The sequence below is a fragment of the Gastrolobium bilobum genome, unplaced genomic scaffold (assembly GCF_033153095.1).
Source record: "Gastrolobium bilobum isolate Gb01-03AN ecotype WA unplaced genomic scaffold, APGP_CSIRO_Gbil_v1 utg16495, whole genome shotgun sequence".
In the NCBI taxonomy this organism is placed as follows: Eukaryota; Viridiplantae; Streptophyta; class Magnoliopsida; order Fabales; family Fabaceae; genus Gastrolobium; species Gastrolobium bilobum.
In genome coordinates, this window is record NW_026897958.1 from 350,200 (window position 1) to 377,557 (window position 27,358).

Genomic DNA, 27,358 nt, shown 5'->3' on the forward strand with positions numbered 1-27,358 from the left:
AAGGCCAAATGGCATAACTAAAAATTCGTTGTGACCATGATGAGTGCGAAACACTGTTTTGTGTATGTCCGCTGGGTTCATCTTGATTTGATGATATCCAGAACGGAGATCCAACTTGGAAAATATAGTCGCACCATGTAACTCATCCATCAATTCATCAATAGTGGGGATTGAGAACTTGTCACACACAGTGACAGCGTTTAAAGCACGATAATCCACGCAAAAACGCCAGGTTCCATCTCTCTTCTTAACTAATAATACGGGTGAGCTAAAGGCTGAGTGACTGGGACGGATAACACCACTGTGCAACATTTCAGAGACCATTTTTTCTATTTCATTTGTTTGGAAATTAGGGTATCTGTATGGTCTAACTTGAACAGGCTTGGCATCTGGGAATAATGGGATTGTGTGATTGGTGGGACGATCTGGAGGTAAGGCTAATGGGGTAGTAAAAATGACGGCATATTGGTCCAATAGGGATTGCACTGCTGGGTGATGGGCCACAGGTGTTGGGGATGATGGGTGGGTGGGATCAGTAGATAAGCACATAAGGCATGCATCTAAGGGATTTTGTGAAATCATTTTGTGGAGCTGGGACGAGGTAATTAAACCGGCTGTAAGGCGTTGCTCACCTTGAAGAGTGATGTTGGCACCTTGGTGAGTAAAGCCCATGGTCATGTTATGGTAATCTGTTAAAACTGGACCTAAGGTAGCCAACCATTGAACACCCAAGACAATATCAGCCCCCTGTAATTCCAAAACAAACAAGTCCAGTGGAAATATGTGACATTGAATGTCTAAAGGAACAGCTTGGCACATGGCTGAGCAAATTAATGAATCACCATTCCCAACTTGCACCTTAAATTGGGAAATTGCCAACATAGTTAAACGCAAGTGAGCAGCAACTCTGGGTGTAATGAAATTATGTGTGTTGCCACCGTCAATAAGAATTTGGACAGATTGGCCTAAAAGGGTGCCAGTCAAACGGAACGATTTGGAAGAATAAGTACCAAATAAGGCATTGAAACTTATCTCCGGAGCTTCATCATGTTCCTCAATCTGGGGTTCTGGTTCCTGCAAGGTGTCCATTGGGTCAGGAGGTTCATCCTCCTCAATGCCTTCTAAAAATAATAAGGAAGCTCGACCTTTGCATTTATGACCATAAACAAATTTTTCATCACAATTGAAACAGAGATTTTTTTCTCTGCGTACAAGCATTTCAGCTGGGGATAATCGGCGAATAGGAATTGCGGGAAGAGGTTTAGGTGAGGGAGTGGATGGCAAGGCTAGGGTGGATTGAGGTTTGGGCTGGGTAGGGGAATGAGGGTGGCCATAAGGGTTTGAGGCAGTATGTTGTCTAGGTATCCAGGGTCGTGGGGTTTTGTCATCTGAAAATCGGTCTTCGAAAACCTTGGCTAGAGCCAAAGCTTCATGCCAATCAGATGGTCTCTGGGTGAGGACCGAACGCCTGATGCGAGGCTTGAGACCGGAAATGAAGAGACCCCGTTTCATAGTGGCTGATAAGCCAGGGACCTTGCTTGCAGAAGCTTCAAATGTAGCTTGATAATCAATGGCTGAACCCAGTTGGTGCAACTCAGCTAGGGTTCCAATTGGTTCCTCAAATTCAGAAGGCCCAAACCGCCTGTGTAGAGCTGTGATAAAAGAAGCCCAAGTAGGGAGTAAACCCTCCTCACTAAGACCCCTAAACCAACAAGCTGCGGGGTCGTCTAGGTGAAATGAAACAATTAGTAAGCGTTCCTCATCACCGATTTGATAATACTGGGAATACTTGTCAACAGCAAAAACCCATGAGGTTGGATCACCAGATGAAAATCTGGGAAAAAGAAGCTTAAAGGGGCGAAGCTTAACCAGATCTGAAGTGCTGGTATTGGGTCTTGAACCTAGACCAGAACCAAGTAAACCTGCGTTAGAGTGTCCCACAGGAAATTGACCTTCCAAGATCCGTTGCAGGACGTGTTGAATTTGGGTTTGCGACTCATGGAGGTGAGCGTTAGAGTCCTTAAGATCCAAGTGCTGCTGCTCGTGCACCAATTCTGCAGCACGTAGTTGTTGTTCCAAGGTGTCCAAGCGGTGGGTTTGTAGTTCCAATGTGTCTAATCTTTGAGAGATATCTCTCATACGGGTGTTATCAGCCATGGGAGGTAATGTGGAGTAGTCAACGAGAGCACCAAATGTAGGGTTTAATTCAGTTTTTCAGAAACACAGAAGAGAAGGTTAGGAAGAAAAGAGAGTTCAACATTAGAGAGAGAGAGAGTAGAGAGAGATGAGCTAAATTCTTGTTACCTTCTACTAACTTCCAAGTTAACCTATAGTGCCAATTATCATTGGGCCACCTAATATCAATTCAAAGACATGAAAATAAAAAGGTCCGTCAATACTAGAATGTATTAAAAAGGTCATAACCCCTTTAGCCCGTCTCAAAGTCCTTGAGATAGCTGGGCTGTCTTCTAATCCTTTTGGCATCCTCCACCAAGTTGTGCGTTGGGCTTGATACTTCACAAGGGCCCGTAACACCAACTATCCCACTTTTTTAAAAATAAACAAATAAAAATCCTCCAGCTTAGTCTCATTCATGGGGAGACATTTTTTCGTGTTAGAGATCCGAGCCAACATTTTCAGCATTGTGGTACATATAACGAACAAACTTTTTTATTTTTGACATTCAAATTTGTCCTCTAAAAGTATTTCAGATATGAAGTTAATCTTTAATTTTTCTAGTAACTTTGTTCTTCTTCTTTTTTTTTTTTTTGGTGTGGAGTAACTTTGTTCTTAATAATATGAAATGAACATCAATTTAAACTTTAAATTAATATACATTGTCCAAAGATATATTAGAAAATTACATTAATTATATTTTAAGTATTAAAGAGCTAAATTAATATCTACAATTCACAAGGACTAACTTAAGTATTTAGTGTTTGAGAAATTAATCCATTAGTTAATCGCAACGATATCGGATTGTCAAAGTTATACTTTTTATATTAAAATAGAATATTATGTTTATTTTTTTATGCCTAATTAAATTTAGACAAAGATTAAGACTATGGGGCACTGAATACAATTTTTCAATAGTATCTAGTAATCATTTGTCAACAATGTCTAATCTTTGTTCGTAGATCAGAATCAGGATTTGAGATAGCTCGATTAAGAAAAAAAAACCTTGCAAATTGGACGTCGTCTGGAAGAAGCATTACAGCCACAGGCCTATTGCTCTTGCAATGGAGGCAGAATCAAAAGAAAGTCAGCACCAACAAAAAGGAAGCGACTTTGAACTGGGCTGCAGGCTGAAACCTAAGGGTGTGTTTGGTACTGGAGAAATTTTTTGGTGACCGATAATCATGATTAATGGGAATTCAGTAGAAATTGAGTTTATTTGGAATCTTACGAAAAATGTGTTTGGTTCGCCAAAATATTACCGGGAATATTGGGTAAAAATTATTGATTCCATATTTGGTTTAGAACGAAATATGACTTGGAATATGAGATTATTTTACAAAAATAACCCCAAACTATTTTTACTTTTGTAATTGATAGATTGGGTCTAGATTTTTATGTGTATTGGAGTATTTTTGTCTCAAAATTTATTGTTGTGCTTTCCTTTCACTTGGTATTCTGATTGGTATTCCGAATTACCATATTATTTTTTGTAATCTGAATAGTGACTTTTCTTTATAAATCAAATTACCGGTAATCCTTGGATATCCGGGAATCGTAATTTATTCCTTCTACCAAACGTGGTAATTACATTTACCAAAGAAGGATTACCGGTAATCCTCTCCAAAAACTTGAACCAAACACCCCCTAAAGTCAAAAGTAAAACGTGCTTTATTTTATTTTAATATACATGAATAATTAGATGGTAGGGATGGCTGTTGCTAGAAAAAAAAAATAGTGAATACGACTTATATATCATATGCTATCTTAAATGAAAATTTGAGACTCACCAAGATTACAAATAAATTATCAAATAATATAATCACTTTTCTTGGTACATAAAAGTTTTAGATTACAGGAAGGTGGGATTACATATCACCTATCAAAAAAGAAAACCTGAAAATTGAACCCAAACCACGGGTAATAAGGTGCATCAATCCTCATTTGGCATAATCACTTTTCAAAATAATGCCAGGATGGACGATTCCCCCGAACATCAAACTCTTGAAGTTTGAGAGATAATGTGCAGAATCTGATTATGTAAATTGCCGTTGGTAACAAGGACACCACCAGAAGGGAATATAATCCGCCGGCCAACTTGATCTGCTGCAAGATCTATTTCACTCCCTTTCCAGTCTGTTACCTGATCAAATTGGATGTTATCCCATGAACCAATTACAAAACAAAAAATAAAACAAAATTGATGATATAAGAAATACATACGGTTATTCATATACAAGTATCCACGAATTATAAATCTGTGTTAAAACAACTTAAAAGGGATATCATAAATCCCAAGACTGGATAAGGTAGCAAAACTACAGAAGTAAAAGGTCACACCACATTATCTCGTAAGAGAATTCCTTTTGGGCACTAGGAAATCAAAGAACAAACAAGCGCTTGTTGATTAGATGGAAAAGAGATATAAACTAGCTGTCATCAGTTATGGAGAGCACAACAACAATTGTCTAAAGTTGTAGTAGTTTCAGTGGAAATATTTGGAAGAAATTGCTCATACCTTTAACTACATGCCTAATAGAAAAACAAAATACGCAAAAACATTTTGATGGTAACTTAATATCATGCCTTGATGAAAAGGTTAACAGGACACAAAACAAGAATATGAAAAACTAGGAACAGTTGTCTTCCATAACGAGTTAGAATTAACAGTATGTCCACAGTCACCAGAGATAAACTTGTTTTGTAAATAGAAGACCAGACATTGAAGCATGTCAACAGCATTTTGTTACAAATAGTATTTTTCTTTTTCTTTTTTGGGAGGGGGGCACACTAAACATGATGTCTGAGCCCAGCTTTTAGTATTTGACATTAGTAACCTGTTAGTAATACCATAGTAATGTTCCGTGTTTGAGAAGAGATGCAAACTGCTACTGCAACTATAATACTCTCTTGTTATTAAAATAAAAACTCAAGTTTACACTTCAATCTTCTCATGTTTACCAGTTTAACACAACTCTGCAGTATATTCTCATAATTGGTATGCTATCTTATAAACAAGAAGAAATCAATCATGCCAGATTAAGACTAATGCGAACATTATGAATTCAAGTTGAAAAATCAGAATATTCAAACAAAATAGAAGAAAAACCATACCTTTCCACCTGCTTCATGAATGCATATCATGCCAACAGCATGGTCCCACGCCTACACATGGCCAAAATAAAATAAACAAATGCTACATAAATTATCCATCCAATTATAAACTAAAAGTTGACAGGCTACCTTTATGATGGTCTTCTCTTTTGCTCGGAGAACAAAAACAGATGCTCTACCTGAAGCCACCATCATATACTTGCATAAACTGCATTGATCCACAAGAATGTCAAAAAGAAAGGAAGAAAAGATGAAAAATCAATGGACGTAAAAATAAATAGCGCCAATTTTTAAAACCATGAGATGATCCTATCAATAAATTTCAGAATAGTAATTACACTTAAATGAATTAGTAATCAGAGCAACAACTTCACTGTTCAAACTTCAAACTTAAGATTAATAAAGACTTCCTTTCAAAGAGTGCACTGTAATTTGACGTAAAAACCTAAGCAGTAAAAATAGGATATGCAAAAACAAAATATAAGAATGATTGTGATATGAACCTTGGGAGAGCCTCACCCCAAAAGCTAGCTTATGAGATAGGAGAGCCCAAAGTCCATATAAACCCTACACCAGATCTTATGTTTCCGATGTGGAACTCCAAGTCCTATACCTTGGAGTAGGATTGTAATATTTCACCATGCTCCGCAGCCCCAGCGCTCATGCGACCTGGCTTTACGCTAGTCTTTTATTAGCCCCGGGCGAATGCCAGTGTCATTAGCCGCGCCGCTCGATTGCAACCAGGAGACATAGTGGAAGGTTCTAATACCAATTGATACGAACCTTGGGAGAGCCTCACCCCAAAAGCTAACCCATGAGGTAGGAGAGCTCAAAGTTCATATAAACCCCACACTAGATCCTTATATTTCTGATGTGGGACTCCAAGTCCCATACCTTGGAGCAGGATTGTAATGGATTGCTTCATACATTGCCAGCTAGTTCACACCACACTTCATAAAACATCAATTACCAAAACATTTCGATTGGATGCAATAAAGTTGAAAATATATATGGATATTTCTCAGACCTTCCACAACAAGTTGACAAAAGAAGAATTTGGTTGTTCCCTACATCATCAGGGTTGTTTGTTGCATTAAATAAAGAAGACAGTGGCAGTGATTCCCATGTTTGACTATCTGGAATACAGAAGTGTGCTTTATGTACTATGTCAGACCCATCAACAGAACATCTGGTCCACGCACTAGGCAATTTGGGCTTGCTATTCAACCTTTTTGTCCATGTTCCACAGTCCATATGAGCAATCATTATAGTTCCTGATCCAGAAAGAGCATCCCTACCCTCCATCATCTCAGTAGAGGATTTCTTGGATAAATCTTCCTGCCAGTTAGGGCAACCCATAACACCAATCACAATCTCCCCTTCAACCACAAGAGCCAAACCAACCTGTATTTTTTTTGACAATTCCTTAGACAAAGATGATGATAATAATGACGAAGTCAGATAAACATATGATGCACTATGAAGAAAAAAACATTCATCACAAGTATTCCTTATCTTAAGATGTAATACAGTGATACACAGCTTATATTATACACATTCCTCGAGACGAAAGTGCATCATAAATCATAAACACTATCACAAGCAAATGTTTACTCTACATCAGAGAGCTCTTCCAGATGGAACCACTAGGAAATGTCTATGGTTGTACACTATAATATGAAAAGAATTTCAAGAAGTATCTATAGAAACTTGAATCAACCTTCATCATGACTTACCACATATAAGGCTTTGCTCGTTCTGAGAAATCCTCGTGTTCCATCAATTGGATCAAGCACCTGTATTATTCAATGGAATTAAGTTCTGAGCGAAATAAAACCATGAGAAAGAAAATTCATGAATTCCCAGCATTAAATTGTAAATAGATAAGGTCCTAGGGACTAGTAGAAGTCAAATTGTAAAAATATATAGTTTTAAAAAAAAGGGGGAATAATTACCACCACTTGCTCATCTCAGTAATGAAATGTGTACTAAACTAACATCTCATACAGCACAGAAAATGATGCTAGGAATCAAATTTTGAAAAAGCTATAATGCATCACATTATAGCATTTAATTGAACTGCTTAGATATGCCCACCCAATATGTGGCCGGCTTTGATCCAAACACAAAAGCATCTGTGCCCCCTCTATCAATCGCTTCGAGTACATCATCTTGTGTCAGTGGTTTACAAGTGGAGCTAGCTTCAGCAGTAACTGCACTGAGCACAGCATCCGCTAAGTTTCTTGATCGCAAGAAAGCAGAGTCCTCCTCAGCCACCAACGGGATAGAAGGGAACAGCTGATTTAACTCTGTTTTGATAATCACATAAGATATAAAACCAGAATTTTCAATCCCATGAAAAGAATAACAGCTTCTGATCATCATTTTCAAGGCTAAATGCTAAGCATAATACTAGCTTAATTTCATTAATATCAGGAAACTATGCTGCAGAAAACTAGTATTTATGCAATTTTGTTGAATGACATTGGCCGGAAATTATGAGTATTAATCGGACTCCATTGGCATTTTCAAAGTTCCACTGAGTCCTTATTTCAAAATCATATTCATCACATTGTTGTTATATCCCCAGAGAGAAGAGCAACTTAGATAGAACTGTAATTGACCACGTCAAATCAAATTCATTATACCACAATGGGTATGGTTGCATTCATACAGTTATCAGAAATCATGAACATGCTAAGCTACTTTGAAATTTGACATTAAGTTAATACCCAAACTTAAGAGAGCCTGAACTCCAAAATCTGCCACAGTCACCGGGGTCTGATCATTTTTTTCGAGAACCTTCCCATCAGTTGAGAGTAAAGATGATTTCACCTGCACAGTGCAGACAATCCATATACGTCACGTAACATTTTTCAAAGCTTTTATGCTTCAAAATAATAAAGGTCAAAAAATACAATTTTGATAGAACTCCACTGCATGGTTTGTCAAATTAAGAACAGTTAGAACCCAAACCAAAATTGGGGAAAAAGGTGACAAAGAACATCACATGAACACAGAGACGGCAAGCCCTCTGGACTACATCAACGGCAGCTTCAAGCTCTTTGTAATACTTAGCATTTTTCTGAGGAAATGGAAGGTTCGCCCTAATGGAATCACGGAATTTCAGGTTTTGAGAGGAAATGAAAAGAGTTTAATTTTGAGATGAATAGAGAAACGGCAGAAACCTTACGTTGAAGCGTCGGATGCTACAGCTACGACTACGACTAACACTTCCGCCACCGTCAAAGAATCGGACGGCGAAGACACGAGCCATCACCATCACCATCACCCTGCACAGTGTCCTTCGTTGAAGGGGAACTACTGAACATTTATCTCTCTATTTTTAATAAAAAAAAAAAAAATCTTTTTTATTTATATGAAGCAATATGTTTATATAAAAATTAAAGAATTAATATTTTTCCTATGTATTGCACTCATATGAGTGTAAAATATAAAAATTATCTTTATATTGATGGAGAAATATTAATCTCAAAAATCAAAATTTATTTTATTTAGTGAAAAACAAAAGGAAGAAATTATTTTCAATTTCAAAAATTAAGAAATATAAGTACGAAAAATGGAAAAATTCATAGACATTGAGCTGAGCATGCCCTGCGTCAAGCCCCTTGGTTTTGTTTAATGTACGCAAGTGGTGTAGGATCTATATTTTGTCGGATTGAAAATAATGGAGAATTAGACTTAAAGTTTGCTTGATCTTTATGATTGGTCGTTGTTTAGGGAGCATTTAGTTTCACCATCACTGTGTACTTCTTTGCCAAGTCATATTGATGTGTCACTTATATTTCATATAATATGTGGCGAATCTTAAAGGTAGCTTTGATACCAAAAAATCTTTTTTATTTTTTTTATATTTCATGTATAAAAAACAGAAATAAAGGTAATGCCACACAGTGTACCTCTCAAAGGAATTAAATAAAATATTTGAGTTCGTCTATATTTAATATATATTTAGATGTGAAGACCCCAAGATATTAAAATAAAAGGGAAGTATTGGCTTTATACGTTAGAAGAAAAAATATACATGGTATTATTATCATCCAGAATATTCCTCGTCACAAATTGGACGAGAACAGTAGTGAGCTGTATACGAATAGGATACAGTCAAGAGATAAGCACGAAGAAAAACCATGGGAAACAGTTTGGTTAAAATGACAATTAAGAAAGAAAAAGTCATATTTGAAAGCACAACAACCCCTATATTCAATTCTTATCTAATCCCTCAGTAGTTACTTTCCGATTTAACCGTTTCTCTGTTCGTATACATCCACTTTCCATCAATCCACGGCCCTCCAAAATATCTTCCACTACAAAGCCTAATACAGTAATACAAAAACTAAACAAGATAACGTAAATGTACTAAAATAAAAAAAAGATAACGTAAAGTTCGAAAATCCCACGTGGCGTTAGCTTGTTGTAATCCTTTTTAATGCGACCTACACGTGTCCTTCGCCCACAGAATTGTGCCCGTGGTTCTTTGTTTCTTCGGAAACTCCGCAAAGCGACCACATTCGCAGCCGGTTGTTTCCACCTTCTCCTCCAGGTGACCCATGTTTTTTTATTTTTTTTAACCTCAACCCACTTCTTTTATAAAAAGCCATTGAGCTTGAAAAGCCATTTTACACTTCTCAGATCCAAAATCCAACGAGAGCTTTTCTATAGCACTTGTATTTCAGAAAGAAAGAAAGCTAAAGATTATTTTCACTTTTTCAGTATAAAAAAGGCTAATTTCAATTCTGGGCATGAGTTTAAGGTACACGAGTAGGGTGTTATATCAAGCAGGGATGAGAATGGTTCAGGGGATGAAAGAGCAGGGGTCAAAGTGTGACTCAACCATAAAGTCTCTGAGGGATTCAGCATGCTCCTCTTCCTCGAAGCAGGCCAGGCGTTTCTCAACTTCTTTTGATTCAACTTCCAACAATGACAACCTCAAACGAGCAGAAGAGTCTCTGCGCACTGTCATGTACTTGAGTTGCTGGGGTCCCAACTGATCCAAGAGATCCCTGCTTCGCTCCATTTTTTATCTACGGGATTAATTTTTTCCTTTTTTTTGGGTGTGTATGTGTGTCTTCGTTAAGCTTTGCCGATATGTGTATGTATACGTCTTTACACATGAGTACAGCAATAATTATGTCTCTGAACTCAGCCACTGCTATCAATTTCTGTTGCTTCAGTTTGTAAGAATGCTGAATGCTTTCGTCCAATTTTTGCAAATGCTAACATGACTCAATTAAACATTATTGTCAATATTATTATTGCACTGTAAAATACAGCATGATTTATGCAAATATGACTTTGACAACATTACATTTTAATAAGATTTTGTGAGTATATAAATATTATAGCGTGCTAGTTAGTTGTATATAAACAATTTTCATAATTTTATTTTTTATTTTTTTTATACTTTAGAAAGGACCTCAGTCGTTGAAATGTTTTTTTTTTTTTTTTTTTGTTGAATTGCAATATCGTGTATTATTTGATCAGTTTTTTATATGGTGTAGCGAATCTTATTGAATAATAAGATACAAAATAAAATTAATTTTAAAATAGATATTTTAATTATTTCTTTTATTAATGCAGATTTTTCAAAAAAAAAAATTTGAGCTTAAATCACAAATTAAATTTTTATTTTTATTTTTTATTATTATTAATAATTTTTAATTTAAATCATAAATCAAATTTTTATTTTTTTTTATTGAAATTACAAATTTTAATTCATTTAATTCAATTTTTGTATCGTATGATAATATTATATTATTCGATACAAACTATTTTTTGATAAACTCCACAATATATATAGCTATATTTGTAAATCATATCGTAGGAATCGTACTGCGTATCAGAGTATACTCCGTAACTATGCTTAAAACTTTCCCGACAAAATGTTTCCATTTCTTGCTCTGAAGCTGAAGCAGTTCTGGTGACGGTGTAGCAACATATGGGCTACCTTAACGATAATCATGTTGAAGGCCCGGCTAGGTAATCCTGGGCCAGATTGGGTTGGAGTCAGTCCAAATATCGGTGGTCCAGTGGGTAGAAATTCCAGTTGCTCTCCACCACATAAAGAAGAATAATAGATAAGCCACCTTAACTACAATCTTTCAACAAAAGTAGAACAGAAAAAGATGATGATTTCACTACAACCCTATAAAACATGTCTTCAAAGAACATTTCTCTTCAACCCTTCAAAGCTACGAAATTCTAGACAAACACAAACTAGTTTGATAGACCAAAGGAAGGCTTCACGTAGAAGAGAACTCAAATGCAGTGTTGGACAAGGGGGAGAGAAGAAGCCAGAGAAGCGAACATTTTTGACACTGGAGGAAGCTGGTTTGGTGGAGATATCTGGGTTGAGCACCCATGAGCGCTTTCTATGCCGTTTAACGGTACCCCTCTTGACCTTGTCATGGATTGTGGTTGACTATTGTTTCTTCAATGAGTTTTCATTTTATTTTTTGTTGTTGTTGTTGTTGTAGATATCGTCCCTGAATTTACTAAGAGTGATATCAGAGCAAGAAGGGTGTCCAATCGAAGAGCTTAATGCTGGGAAGGTATGTGATTGGTTCCTAAAAGACAAGCTGAAAAGGGAGCAGAACATTGGCTCTGCGGTTCTTCAATGGGATGATTCAGAGTTACCATTTTAATTCTTTATTTATTTGTTTTAAGCCATGAGTTTTCTAGGATTATGTTAATCAATAAAGGGGTGACACTTTTTTTGGTGTCACATTCTAAAATTCTTATGGTAAATGCTTCATAGTCATTGAATTACAACTTTTATAATTCGAAGGATCCTTCCTGGTTTAATTTGATGTCGTTGGGTGCCAAATTCCAGTAATCCTTGTGTGGCATTACACAACATGATACATGTAAATTTCTACTTTGTAGGGATAGATTCAGACCGATGCAGTATAAAAGCATGGACTCACCATTAATTGCTTGGATGTTCCGGAGAATGAAACATTCCCTCTTAATTAAATTGTGTATATTTAAATATTTTAAAGCGTAATTAGAATTATATAAACAGGTTGCATGACATTAAGAAATTTAAATAACTTTTTTATAGGTTTCACTGGATTGTCATCAATTGTATAAATTGTTCATAAATCACAAGTGTTTTGTGTAATTTCTAATAGGTTCCTCAAATTGTAAAATTTCCCTAACCAACCCTGATAGTACTTTATCTATAAACCTTAGAGAGATGACAAAAACAATTGTCATATTCTACAAATTCATTACAAGTGGCAATTTGATTTGAACTCAAAGGGTCAACCCGTCAAATTCATCACATGACATTTTTTTTAACTTCAATTCCCTTATATATTTCTTAGGTGTCCTGATTAACTTTTTGTTAATTTCAAACTACCTAGCAGTTATATTTTAACAACTAATTATTTTAAGGAAATTACGTAATGATGACTAGTAGTAAGTCATTTCCTATAATCCATTTTAAGCTCTAGTAGTACCCAAAAAAAAAAAAACTAAATTAGTTAGAGTAACTAAAAAAAAGCTAATTTAGTTACTCAAAAGTAAATGAGTCATGATCAAGAAGACTAAAGCCTTAAATCTTATTGGTTAGTAAAAATAAGTCAATAAGTCCTAAAAAAAACATTAGATTAATTGGATTAGTTTAAGTAGTTTGGTTGTTCCCTAACAATTTGATAAACTTCCAAATATCTAATTATTTTAGGATAACTTTAAGAATAAACTACTAAATCTAAGCATTTTTAATACATGCTTAAAATCCGATTGGATAATAAAAAAACATAAAATATTAGTTTTACATTCGAAAAAAATTACCATTAATAAAAATGGATAATTATTCTAACAAAAATAAAAATAAAAATGGATCAGTCAAAAGAAAAATGCATGGCCAAGAAGCCAGGAAAGGTTTGGCCAAACCAAATTCCTACCCTTATATTTATTGATCACAATCCTTATCGTTTTTTAAGATTAGAGAGAATTCTCACCCGCTATAAACTTGCCTACGGTTAATGATAATAACATGTAGGGGTGGCAATACGGGTCTATTCGACACGACCCGACATGACACGCGTTCGACACGTACATTATTCGACACGACCCGTACACGACACGTTTTGTAAATGGGTCAAAAAACACGAACCCGAACATGACTCGTTACGGGTCACAGGTCGCCACGACACAACCCGCAAAATTTAAAATTTAAAAAAAAAGTGAGATTTTTTAAAAAATAAATAAATTTAAAACAACAAAAATAAACTAGCTTATGTTTTTTGAGAAAATTACAAAAATAAATGAATAAAAATAATAATATATAAATAATAATGACTATATATATTAGTATATAAATGAATAAAAATTACAAAAATAACCTTGTACGGGTTGACATGTGAACCTGTGGGTTGACCCGTGACCCGTCACGAAAAAAACGTGTCACATTCATACAACTCGTACATGACTCGCTCCTACCCGTACGTTGACACGACACGCATTTTGACGGGTTGAGTCACGGGTCAACCTGCGGATCAATACCTGTATTGCCATCCCTAATAATAGGAGATGCAGTTGAACAAATAACTGTGCCTAATTTGTATGATATATTTATGGCTTTAATTTTTCTAAAGTGAATGTAGATAAGTTATCTACATTCACTTCTAAAACGACGTCGTTTTGGATTGAAAAATTAAAAAATTATAATGAAAAAGACTATTATAATTCTGAAATAAATTATAATTACAAAAACACATTGATTTCCGCGTCAAAATAATGTCGTTTTGGGCTCAATGTAGATAAATTATCTACATTGACCGTAGAAAAAATGAACCCTATATTTATTCAATTTTAACATACTAAAGCATATTTGAAACATTCAAGTTGGAATGTCTTTGCAATGAGAAGAGTTTTTGTTATTTGAAACGTATAAAAATATTTAAAAGATGCCCATGAAATAAACAGTAAAAACAATAATTTTTATTAGTATGTCTTGATTGTTATTTATTTGCTTTGAAGTTGTACTTATTTCCTATAGCTTTAAAAATGTTTTTATTTAGTTTCATAGCTAAATGCTAAAAAATGAAATGTCACATAGATCTCAAAAGTCCCCATAAATAGCTAAGTTGAAGTTCTAAGGCTACATGATAAATGTTCCACGTCGAATTGTTCAATTCAATCTATACTGTAGAGTCTTTAGGACCTAGAGAGCATAAAGTTATGCGCCACATGAGCATCCTAGGCCTAAAAGACAAGTAAAGAGATACACCCTCATAATAGAATAGTTAAACTTATATGAAAATCATTAAGACTTGAAGAACTTAGGTATCTTTTCTTATAAAAAGTAAAAGAAATTAAAATGAAAATTAATGAAATTATACTTTAATACTTCACATATATGGTTATTTTTCAATTTAGTTATTTATTCAAATAGTTGTGATGCCATTTATGCAACAAAAGAAAAGTTAGAAAAAGAAAGGAAATTGTTTTATTAAAACTTGAACAAGTTTATTAAATTCAAATATTGTCACGTGTGTAAATGCGAGTGGCATAATTTTTTATCAAACTACTACTTTGTGACCCAAAACCTGTTCCTTTTGGACACTTTTATTTAAAAGTAAAACAAAATTATGCTAATTCTATAAAAGTTGTAATGAGTTTGATGTTGCTTATATTATAGGAAATAAAATTATCTCTTACATATAAATAAAAATATGTGGGATCTATATGTAGCCGTGTAAAGAAAAGAAAAGAAAAATATAAACCTTACATATTTTTACGTGTGTGTAAAAGATTACAAGATAAGATATATCAGTGATGACCAACTCATAAAAGTGGGAGAAAATCTTTGGTACTCCTAATATAAGTACATCCATATTAGAAGAGAAAAACTGTTGGGACTTAAAAAAAAAAGTGAGTTAAAATTAGAAAAAAAATTAGTAAAAGAGAGTATCAATCTAGTTCAGTACTCCCTAGCATTAAATTTTTTTCTTCTTCTAAAAAGCTGGTGTTCTATGTAAAGAGAAGTAGAGGAAATGCCTAATAATAACGTATCCGCATCCCAGCAATCCGAGGGGGTAAACAAAGGCGTGTGTAGTGTACATACATATGGGGTAGCGAAGATCCTTAAAATGGATGAAGACTAGGAATGCTTAGTGTAAATATGTTTGTCGGGAAAAGTTATAATTATTATTTTAAGGTTTTATATATATATATATCACGTTGTAGGAAATTTGTAACATCATGTCACTCTTACAAAAAGTGATGGCCCCATCTTTTTTTCTTTTTTTTTTGAGTGGAACCCACATGAAATGTATTAGAGTAACATGACACTACAAGTTTCCTACAATATGACATATATAAAACTCTTATTTTTCTTATGTCACATAAGATAAATCTTTTCTCCTGCCCTCACAACAAATGACGAGACTCACTTTATTTTTTAAAAAAGAAAAGAGAAAAAAATAGAACACGAAAATCGAAGTGAGAGTAGGAGATAAGATTTTTCTTATGTGACATAAGAGAAATAAAACCCTATTTTAATTGTATTATTCTTATTACTTATTTGATTCCCTTTTAAAATCAAGGATAAAAATTGATTTCAAATTAAGTTAACGATAATCGAATAAATAATAAAAGTGATAAAATTAAAATGACAACAAATATAATCGCCTACTGTAAGGGGGCGTTTGGTAAAAGAGAAATTGTTTCTATCCGAAAATCAGAATTTTTAGGAATATGATGGAAAGATGAGTTTTATGGAAATGTTACCAAAAAATTGTTTGGTAGACTAAAATATTTTCGGAGATATTGAGTTAATTTTCTTGATACTATGTTTAGTTGTATTAAATTTTCCCTTGCTACGAGAATCCTAAAATACCATACCGTGGATAGTATTCCTGGATGATATTTTCAAAAAAAATTACACACAAAATAAAATTTCGGAAAAATGAGATTCTCCAAAAAAAATTTAAAAATCGTATACCAAACATATAGATAAATACATTTACAACTTTCAGTTTTCCGAAAATTTTAAAAAAAATTCTAACGAACGCCCCCTGAAGGTTTTGTGGCAGTGGCGAGAGTAAGAGGTGAATCAATTTCAAAGCATGAAATTCACGAGTAGTGATCGTTGGAGGTATTGTGGATAACACGGAGATCATGAGGGCAGACCGAAGACGCGGGTTTGGAAAAATGTGGCCCGCCACATTTTACGAGGAAAAGTCTTCAGTTGAAGTTTAAACTTTAAACGCATAAGTCATCAAGAAATGTGAATTGGAACTTTGGGCCCATGGGAAAGCGAGACAGAAACTACTCACTCTTATCCCATTTCCCACGCTCAAACGCATAATAAAGTCAACTCGGAAACGTCAACTGCTCCTCTGATTGGGGTCAATATCAGGAAAAAAACACACACGTTTTCCCACATCACATTATTACGACGTCGTCCGTCACGCCAATCATGTGCTTCCAAAGTTCAAAGCTTTACACAAGACAACTTCCATTACAATTTACATCTGCTAGCTGTTGCATTCCACCATTACTACCTCAACACAACACAACACAACAAAACACACATCCCTTATTAAGTGTGGGACCCTCCACTTGTGTAGCTGTAACACACCACAACCACAGTTTGGAATGGCAATAGCTGAAGAGAAGAAGGCAGAGTCAGGGTCAGGTGGCAAGGTCGATTGCAATTTTTTCAAGCTTCCCTTTCGCCGTTCAACTGTTTCCGTTCATCGTCACAACCCTCCCACCTCCAGTTCCGTTTCTTCCGTTGCCAAATCGATCCTCCCAACACGACGTCGTCTCAAGCTCAATCCTTCCAATAAGCTCTACTTCCCTTGTATGCTCCTCTCTCTATCTTTATTATTCATTTTCTTTTTGTGCTCGTTTGTTTGTTTGCAGTGAAATAATTGCTTTTGCTTTTATTTGCTATTCGACTAGGTGAGGGGGTGGTTTAGGGCTTTTTTGCTTTCTTTAATTGCTATTAATGTTGCATGTGGTTTTAATTTTATGCTTTTCTTCTTTAGCTGGTGAACTTTCCTTTCATGCATGGCTTCATCTGTGAGCTTTCCAAAACTGAAATTCTTTTGAAAGGGATGCAGGAGCTGAAGATTTGCCTTTAATGTGTTTTCAGAATTTATTTTCATGTTGTTGGCCCATTGCTGTTTTCTAATTGGGGTTGTTATTTTTTTGTTTTCCCCCCTTCAAGTGGGTTGTCATAACCCGGAAATGGAAACTGGAAACTACGAATGAGATTTTTACTAATTGGGGATAATTGATTTGTGTGCCATGATGATGCCAACATTCGCACAATCCTTGTTATTAACTTGGGAGCTAGTTTTATTCACCCAATCAATCGATGGAGATGCTTATCATAGAAAGGATTTCTTATGATTACATATGACAAATAGTTTTATGAACAACCAGGCTATATGACAAATAGGATAGATTTACATGGGAGCAAGAACAGTCATAGTTTACATGAAAATGGCAGTTTCTTAATGTTGATGCTGAACGATGAAGCAATTGTTTTTCTTGAAAACATGGAAATAGTTCATCTAAAGTTAGTAGGGATATATCTATAAAATTTAGTGAGTTCAAATCGTGACGCACTTTAAATTAGATCAGGGGTGGATTCACCTTTACTCACTCACTTTAGAGGAGCCTTGTCCTGAAAAGATATATGTTAATAGCTTCCATGTATTCAACATGAAAATTGTTTGTAAAGTTAAGACAACCGGACAAATTAGATAGAAAAATCTTGTGGCTTCTCTTGCCCTTCTTGTGTTGCACTACTTTCAGACAAAGAAGTACACGCACACGCAAACGCACAAACACAAGTGCTCATTTTATTCTTGTGCATGATTGTTTGTCTTAACTGTTCATGTATTCATGCATGTTTTTAACTTTATTTTATAGCATTTTTCTTTCTTTCTTATCCTCCATATGATTGCTTGACATACTTATCCTTGTGTTATGCCATTTGTTCCTTCTTTCTTTCCTTATGTAGATGAGCCGGGCAAGCAGGTTAAGAGTGCCATCAGGATTAAAAACACTAGCAAATCCAATGTAGCTTTCAAGGTATATTGAAACATATATACCTGTTTATCTGTGCCCCTGTTTTTAATTTTTTTTGTTTCAGATTCTCAAGTTTATGTTACTGAGGCCCTTTCACTTAGTCTTGAAATCAACTGTCTATCTTGCTGTTACTTTGTCTCAGTTTTGCAAAAGAGTACTTCGTTTTTTGCTGTATGAATTAATGATGTTTTTGTCTATGTTTTTAAACCAGTACCAGAATTTAACTATCTATTCATATTTCTTTGTTAATCATCTTGTTATTGTTGTGTATATTTAGTTTCAAACAACTGCGCCCAAAAGCTGTTTCATGCGCCCTCCTGGGGCCATTCTTGCACCTGGGGAGAGTATAATTGCAACTGGTAATAATTAATGTTATACTTCTCATTTTCTCTATATTTTTTTTTTTATTTTTTTTTTTTGTGCGGAGCATAAGATTGTTATAAGATGAAGTTATCTCACTAATATGTATTTTGTTTGCTAGTGTTCAAGTTTGTAGAGCAACCAGAAAATAATGAAAAGCCTGAAAAAACTGGACTCAAATTTAAAATCATGAGCTTGAAGGTCAAAGGATCAATTGATTATGTCCCTGAGCTGGTTAGTTAATTTCATCATCAATAAAAGCTTACAGTTGTGTTGTTTCTTTTGGGTGATTCTTTCTCTCTCCCTCCTCCATCCCCCCTCTGTCTCTCCTGCACTTGTCATGGACACTACTAAAATAAGTTCTGTTGTATATGCTTGGTGTTTTTACTTTATATATCAACCACTTTAGTGTTCCCAATTTTCTGCTTTATATACCAACCATTGTTTTAAAATCGTGAGAATTTGTTCTCCCTGTAAACAGTTTGATGAGCAGAAAGACCAAGTAGCAGTGGAGCAGATTTTGCGGGTTGTTTTTCTGGATCCAGCACGTCCAAGTTCCGTGAGTGCTGAAATTTAAAGTGTTTGTTTGTACTTGGTGGCAATTTTCGTTGTTGTTTCTCTTTTCCTTTTCACTTTGAATTCTCTCTTAATGCAATTTATTCACTCAATATGTTGCTTTACTGTGACTGAGACATTCAGTATTTTCTTTTCTTTTCTTTTTTTTTTTTTTTAATGTAAAAAAATATTTTCTTGTTTTGATGTACATGTTTACAAGCTCGCTGCATATAATACATTAACTGATTGCCTACTTATGAGGTTTTAATTGTCTCATTAAGGCTTTGGAAAAACTGAAGCATCAGCTGGCTGAGGCTGATGCTGCTCTTGAGGCACGTAAGAAACCCCCAGAAGATGCAGGTCCTAAGATTATTGGTGAAGGGCTTGTCATAGATGAATGGGTGAGTATGTTTACTTAGATTTTTAGGAAAAGTTTTCTTTGCAATATGTTACTTATGACAAATGCTTCATGCCTTCATCTATATCACTGATTTTGTTTCCAGAAAGAGAGGAGGGAAAGATACCTCGCAAAGCAGCAGGGTGAAGTGGTAGTGGACTCTGTATAAGGTGCTGGTCTGAAATTATGTATAGTGAACTCTGAAATACAGCCTAGGAAGATGTTCTCTTCGGGGAAATAGTTATGTAATCAAAGCGTCTTTGTTTAGAAAAAAATTCAGGGGAATGGCAAGCGTACTTTTGAGAAACCTATTTTTGGATGAGATCATCCTCCGTATCTGTAGATAAGTGTCATTTGGTTTTTGGGAATAATATTTTGACGGATTTGATGTGAAGTGGTTTATTATAATTTTTGTGTGATCAATGATTGACCGTCGTGCTAAGGTTTCAATTCAAAAGCCTATGGAAAAGATTTTCAACTGAAAAAACTATTAAGGGTAGATGATAAAAATTTTATCTGTGAAATTGTGAATGCAAGTATAAAAATTTTATCTGTTAAAAGTTATATATGTGTGATCAGGATTATTTTATACTGTATAAGTTAAACTCTTAATTTTAATTATTGATCTTTTTTTATATTTGAGAGTTTTAATTTGTTAAACAATTAATGACTAAGATTTTGAATGTAAGATGTATATTTCTTTTTATATCGGTAAGTTGATCTTATCTTCTCTCTAAAACTATGATTAATTATTACGCATTTATGGCAACTTTCGTGTGAAAGCTTTCGCACCAAATAGCATTACTGCACCCCCTAATCATGGTATCGCGTTCATGCTAGATGGACGACTTAGACATAGTGGAAGGTGTCAATCAATTCAACAATGCCCCAATGTGGATACATAAACAATCATTTGCGGTCTAAAAACTGTCATTAATCCAACTGTTCTATTGAAAATGACTTTAGCCCGTAATTGATCTTATTTCGTTGTAGCGTTTGGAACAAGCCAAGCCTATAAAGCAGAAAATACAACCACAACACGGACACCGAACTTAGGTGGATTTTTATGTTATTGATTTAGTGGACGAGACCTACCACAATGCACAGTTCTTCATCCATCGTTTGCTGTGTTTATCATCCAATTCTTCGAGCTATATTACAGCACAACTCTGATCAAAACAGTGTTTAAGGCCCTTCAATAAACACACAATGAACGAAAGCTTGGAAAATTGGAAGAGACACGGGTTTCCTATGCCTTCCACGTCCCGTTAACTTACAACTACCAATATTAGCCTATTTGATCCACGTATTCACATATTTCCCATTCTCATTGGTTGCATGCACGTGATATAGTAATGAGAGCCAAGCCATTGACTTCATCCCACAAGCAACAAGTTCACTTTCCGCTCTTCACTCACAGAATCCAAGCTCTCAATTCTTCACCCAAATATAGGAACTAGCACTTTCACAATGTTATTTTAGAGCTTTTAGAAGCAAATGGTGATTAAAAAAAAGCATAGACAGAAAGAGAATGCTGTTGGTTCATTTTGTTGTCTTCTCTGAAAGATCCCGAGCAACAAGCATGCGAAGAAATTGGCTTATTGTGTATTCATCATGTACACAATAGTAAAAGACAAAATTAGCTAGGAGACAAAGCAATACAGATGGGAAACTTCATCTATCACTATCTCTTTGTAGATCACTAGATAGAGAAAAGCAAGATGATGTCCACCCCATGTGATCACACACGATTCTTGTATTCATACCCAATATAATATTTTTAAAACACAAACTGAGGTGATAACTGTCATTAGTAATTACATTTTTTTATTATATAATATAATATATTCTTTTCTTCTTCACTACAGAATTGCCATGCCTAAAGGCCTAAAAGCAACGCCAGAGTATCCTCAAGAAAATCTACAACAAAGCTCTCATGGTATGGTATATCACTACTTCTGGTTACAATATCAATAAAAAAGCTGTGCTACTCTTTTGATGGGCAAGGCAAATGAAGTAAAACTGAAAACAGATTGAGATGAGGAAATCAAATTTGCAAAACTTGGAAGATAATGATGTAACATATACAGTTAAAAGGAAAAAGGAAAAGAAAAAAAGAATTACATTCAAGAGTGCCAGATTCCACTCAACATACTGCGGAACCGGTTTGTGGATAACTTCCTCACAAGTCTCTTGGCATCAGAAGAAACTTCAGCTTCTGCAAGTTTCTCTATGCTTTTGACATACCCAGAACTGACAATCTTTTTCCTCCCACTGTTGCAACTTGTTAATGACATTAAGATAGAGATTAAGAACTTTTTATTACCTGGATTTCCCTCCTTTGGGTCTAGCCGTTGCAGAAGAAGAGCAATATTATGGTCATCCTGCACAAATTTCTTTCTATTTTTTGATACCATAACCATACCAGAGAGTGCCTCGGCTGCCATTTCACGAACTTCAAATGATTTTGCATTTAGAAACCTAACAAGCTCTGCCATGAAGCCCGCATCACCCAATGCTTTCTTAGCCTCCTCTGATGTTCCACAGAGTCTAAATGCCACTTTGAGCGCCAACTCTTGAATTGAAACCTCCCCATTTCGAACATAATATAGCAGTTGATCCACAAAGCCATAACTCAACAAAATACTTACAGAACTAGATGAAGGAAAACTCAAATTTTCAATAGCTCTCATTACCACCTCCCTGGTTTTAGATGAATACGTCCATTTAGGATCCAAAAGACATAACAAAACACGAATCCCACCTTCTCTAATCACCATCTGCCTAACCGATTCATCTCCAGAGGCAATGCTTTGAATGAACTCTACAGAACTTACCTGAATTGCTTCATCCTTGGATCTCGCAAGCCTTATAAACGTTGAAACCACACCCTCTTCAACCATAAACCTCTTTATCTCTTCAACACCACCAAGATTCCTCAACACCCCACAAACAGGACCAACCAATTCCCCTTTACAATCCACACTGTCACAAATCTTCAACAAGGCCGTGACACCCCCATGAGCCGAAACAGACCAAACATTATCCGAATTCTCAGTCAACTTGAGCAAACACCTAACAGCCCCTACCTTCCCTGACTCACTCCCACATTCCAAAACCCGAATCAAGGGGCCAATAACCCCAGCACCAATCAAAACCCCTTTATAGGAATCAAAGCCCGAAATCACAGAAACCACCTTGGCAGATTCTTCCAGAATCTCAATCTCTGGGGAAGCAAGAAAATCGACCAACACATGAACAAAGTCACCAACTTCGACAACCAACTTCACATACTTGTCATCTTCCACTACAACCTCATGCAGGTTAATCAAAGCCTGCTTCTTCATACCCAAATCACCAACCTTCATCCTTGTGAACAAGTCCCTTATGTAGAACCTCATGTCTTCTTTGCAAGCTCCAAGACCAGGCCTTGAAACAACCACAGCGTACCTATGCGTCAGAAAACCCTTCTTGTATATATCCGAAACCTTCTTCACGTGCACCTCCAACTTCCCCAACGTCACGTCCAAATCGCTCTGCATCAGCAGCTTCCCACTGTAAGACAGATCCAAGCACCGCCGAGCGAGGTCATGGCACTCCTCCACGGTGCCCATTATCGCCGGGAACTCGCCGGAGAGTGTTGATGATTGGTTCTCGCCGGCGATAAGTCCCGAATGAAGCTCCTCCAGCTTGTTCCGAATCAGTTGCCATTTTCCGGCGAAGACCCTGATCAAAAGAGAAAGGGATATCAAGGAAGAGATGAGCTCAACGGCTCGCCGGAGACGGGGACCGGCGGTGGTTGGTTCTCGTTCTTCATCAGCCATTTTGGTTCTCACTGGCTTTGGAGCAAACCCATTTCCCAGGTGGGACTATGGTATTATTGTATGGAATCTGAACAACAATGTTAGAGAGAGAAACTGAAACTGAAGTAGAAAGAGAAAAATGTGATTCTGACTGCACCAGATCTTAGTAATCCTTAGATTGCAGCTGATACATTGTCATTCAGTGTTTGCATTTACCGGAATACCCTTTTCCTTTTGGGGTGTGTTTGGTACGAGAGAAATTTTTTGGTGACCGGGAATCATGATTAATGGGAATACAGTAGAAATTGAGTTTACCTGGAATCTTACCAAAGATGTGTTTGGTTCGTCAAAATATTTCCGGGAATATTGGGTAAAAATTACTGATTCCATTTTGGTTTAGAACGAAATATAACTTGGAATATGAGGTTATTTTACAAAAATAACCCCAAACTATTTTTACTTTTGTAATTGATAGATTGGGTCTAGATTTTTATGTTTATTGGGGTATTTTTGTCTCAAAATTTAGTGTTGTGCTTTCCCTTTACTTGGTATTCTGATTGATATTCCGAATTACCATATTATTTTTGGTAATCTGAATAGTGACTTTTCTTTATAAATCAAATTACCGGTAATCCTTGGATATCCGGAAATCGTAATTTATTCCTTCTACCAAACGTGGTAATTACATTTACCAAAGAAGGATTACCGGTAATCCTCTCCAAAAACTTGAACCAAACACCCCCTTGGAGTTATTTGTAAAATGGTAATTGGTAAAATGAAATGCCCTCTGTTTCATGGGAGTTAACTCACCCAATCTGTCAAATGGGGGTGGTGTTGATTGAGTTTTTTAACCCATCTCAAAAGTAGGGTGGGACGGCTCATTTTTTGGCAGGTTGATGACGGACATAGGCGGGCTGAGGCGGGTCAGTGTAAAATAGAGGCTCGGGCTGACGGGCTGAATTTTTCATCCCACTTTTAAAAGCGAAACGGAACGTGCTGACTCATTTTTTGACTGATTGATGACGGGGTGGGATGGAGCGAGGCGGGACGCCCACTTTGCCACTTCTAGTTTTATGGCAAGGAGAGGATCAATGGATCATGGGCAGTTTTGTAATTATGATGTGAATTGGGCAACACAGAAAAAGAGAGAGAGAGAGATTGATGATGTCTTTTTAGACTCCAATCCATGACCATGAGTGGCATGTTTTTTATTTGGAGGGAATTAATATTGCTGGTTCAACAAAGGTAAACTTGTATATACTGGTCTATAAAAAATTGAATAAAATACTTAAAACGTAGGACAGAAAGGTCATGTAAATTATGAATCAACAAAAAGACAAGTGAGGTAAAAACACCTCGCAAGCAGCCAAGCAAGGCATGCATTACAAAATGCACTTTTTTTTACCTTTATTTATTTTTCTTTTTTTGGTGATACGGAAGTTATATTAGTTAACAGTTAAGAGCAGGAGGTATTAGTTAACTGTTACTTTTATGTAAATACCGTACAGCAGAAGCCGGAGTTAGAAGTTCCTCTCATTAAAGGGGTGCTGATGGAGTAAATTTTCTGTACAACGAAAATAAGTACATTATAAAAAAAAATCATAAATATAAAGATAATATAACTTTTTTTTTTATTTAGTAAATAATGTACCGAATAATCGATACATCCCTAATATTAAAAATATTTTCGTGCTAACGGTGGTTCATGGTAAGGAAATTGGAACCTTTGGATATGAAGAGAAAGTAATATACTTAATCCTATTGGGTGAACCCAATGACGAAGAGGATATGAAGTTAGATTAAAAATTGTATTTGAAGCTCTTATCAATACTTAATTACTAATGAACAAGAAATTTTTTTATGGTATCATTGGGCTCATAAACCCTTTTCTTATATTGGCGATAAGAGTATTAAAGGTATCCACTGTCATAATTAATCTTCACCTTCTCTTATTTGTTGACCGCGTAGGAAAGCATGATGCAAATTCAGTTCTTTAAACCCATTTCTAGTGCATTGTTTTTGAAATTCGGAGTATAAATCATCTCATTCTTAAAGTCACTTCTAGTGCGTTGTTTCCATAAATTTCTTGAGAAAATATTAATAATAAATTTCTTGATATATCTCCATCTTAAAGTCACCTCCAATTGGAAGTCAATTCGAGACCACTAGAATAAATGATGACCTGAGAGTGCTATTAGAGCACTGTTTGAGTTTTAGTTAAAGAACAAACATAAGAGCAAAAGAGAGGCAGGGCTCTGAATTAGTTTCCAGAGAGTAGATGGACCACAACCTTAATAAGGACAGAGCTTTGATTAGGAAAACAAAAGCAAAGGGGCAGATACTATACACACCCCACCACGTGAATTCCTGTTTTTTTTTTTCGCCTAGAGCCAGCAGTGACCTTTCGAATTGAAAGTGGAAGTGACTCTCATAACTAATTGAGAGAAAGTTACTACTTTTTGTTGGTTGCAAAATGCAAACCTATATAGCAAAGAAGAGAACCAAAGGAAAATCACTACCATACAAGCACCCCCAACTAAAGAAGATTTTGCAATGAAATCTCAGCCACATGATCAGCTTCAAATACACAATCAAATCAAATCAAATCTCAAAAAGTGTGCATGTTTTAATGAGAGACAAAGGAGGGTTCACGAGAGAGCGTGAGAAGAAGGTCCAAACGGTACTAGCCAGAGGCCAGGCTCAAAGCAAAAGGGTATACTGTCCATGTGATGACAATCCCGGAAAAAGTATGAACATATTGACCAACCATGCATCCCCATCACCAAGATTAACTTTTTCAGTTTTCCACAGAAAAAAAAAAAAAAAAAAACTTTTTCAGAATTTATGGCGGTCGGTTGTGGAAAAATGAAGAGGTAAGAGAATCAAGGGGCATTTTTTAAACCTTGTTACGTGACAAATGGGATACTAGTACCAGGTAAAAAAACATTGAATAACTCATGATGTGATTTGGTGTCAAATTTTCAACAAACAATGTTAACGGACAAAAAAAAAACCCATTATTCAGCTGGTCACGGATTTTTATATGATGTAATGCCACAAGAAATAGTATGCTTTAGAATCAGCGGCTCTATACTACGTTCAGAGCAATTCAGCTCGTTTATTTTATAAAGCTGAGTACTTGGTGCTCATAGCTCATAGGGGGTCCTGCTGGTTGAGTGGTGAAAAATTTAACTCATTGGAAAATACGTTATTGCTACCCATACAACATAATGGCAATTTGCAGTTCTGTACATAAGTACATGTCTCAATTCGGGGGCCAGGAACCACATATCATGCATGTATCACTCTATATCATGGAGCCAAAGTGGGGCCTTTGCTCTAATTTCATGGTTTCTTTTATCTGTGCACTCCTAGGCCTACGCTATTATTATTATTATTTTTATGATAATATAGGCCTACGTTACTTTATATGATGCTAAATGAATCTATCACATAATTCAAGGATTTAATGTTTCTAATATTATATAAGATAAATTTATCTTCTGCACACACATAAAAATGTGTGAAACTTATATAGGAGACAAATTTATCTTTTATAACATAATAAACAATAAACCCATAATTCAATTGTAGCTCTTTAAGGCTTTCTTTTCTGCTTGTGAATGGATTGTGTTTCGTAAAGTTAGCTAGTAATCATGATTACTGATCAACACTTGGGTTTCAAATTCACTGTTGAATTGAACCAAAACAAAAATAAGAATGTCTGTCTAACCCTTCTCCATTGGAGTCAAAAAGAACTGTGTGCTGTTTTTGTTTTGTATTGTTTTTCTTATGTTAGGTACAGAATGCAATGCAATGCTACCTTTTTAGGCAAGAAGTGAAATTCAAGGCAGCAGAAAAGTCTGAATATACCTTA

The 27,358-nt window shown here is 35.6% G+C and overlaps 4 protein-coding genes across 5 annotated transcripts; 2 read left to right on the forward strand and 2 right to left on the reverse strand.

Moving 5' to 3' along the window:
- Positions 1-3,990: 3,990 nt before the first annotated feature.
- Positions 3,991-8,616, reverse strand: LOC133311728 (putative PAP-specific phosphatase, mitochondrial). 2 transcript variants are annotated; one of them, XM_061512823.1, is made up of 9 exons: positions 8,478-8,616; positions 8,300-8,396; positions 8,022-8,124; positions 7,387-7,598; positions 7,026-7,085; positions 6,317-6,693; positions 5,419-5,497; positions 5,290-5,340; positions 3,991-4,318 (listed from the first exon to the last, which is right to left on the reverse strand). In XM_061512823.1, exons 1-9 carry the CDS (start codon positions 8,576-8,578, stop codon positions 4,172-4,174), a joined length of 1,227 nt encoding a protein of 408 aa, XP_061368807.1. In that variant the 5' UTR covers positions 8,579-8,616; the 3' UTR covers positions 3,991-4,171. The 2 variants fall into 2 exon arrangements, with proteins under 2 accessions (XP_061368807.1, XP_061368808.1); XM_061512824.1 differs by having other exon boundaries at positions 8,300-8,374; positions 8,483-8,604.
- Positions 8,617-11,402: 2,786 nt separating this feature from the next.
- Positions 11,403-12,164, forward strand: LOC133311746 (uncharacterized). Its single transcript, XM_061512838.1, has 2 exons — positions 11,403-11,696; positions 11,787-12,164. The coding sequence occupies exons 1-2, from the start codon at positions 11,436-11,438 to the stop codon at positions 11,952-11,954; spliced, it is 429 nt and encodes a 142-aa protein (XP_061368822.1). The 5' UTR covers positions 11,403-11,435; the 3' UTR covers positions 11,955-12,164.
- Positions 12,165-16,810: 4,646 nt separating this feature from the next.
- On the forward strand, positions 16,811-20,109 carry LOC133311722 (vesicle-associated protein 4-2-like). The gene is made up of 7 exons (XM_061512814.1): positions 16,811-17,128; positions 18,299-18,369; positions 18,644-18,725; positions 18,848-18,960; positions 19,208-19,285; positions 19,563-19,682; positions 19,785-20,109. The coding sequence occupies exons 1-7, from the start codon at positions 16,921-16,923 to the stop codon at positions 19,845-19,847; spliced, it is 735 nt and encodes a 244-aa protein (XP_061368798.1). The 5' UTR covers positions 16,811-16,920; the 3' UTR covers positions 19,848-20,109.
- A 1,469-nt stretch (positions 20,110-21,578) lies between these two features.
- LOC133311730 (vacuolar protein 8-like) lies at positions 21,579-23,602 on the reverse strand. Its single transcript, XM_061512827.1, has one exon. The coding sequence runs from the start codon at positions 23,500-23,502 to the stop codon at positions 21,805-21,807; it is 1,698 nt and encodes a 565-aa protein (XP_061368811.1). The 5' UTR covers positions 23,503-23,602; the 3' UTR covers positions 21,579-21,804.
- Between the last annotated feature and the right edge of the window lie 3,756 nt (positions 23,603-27,358).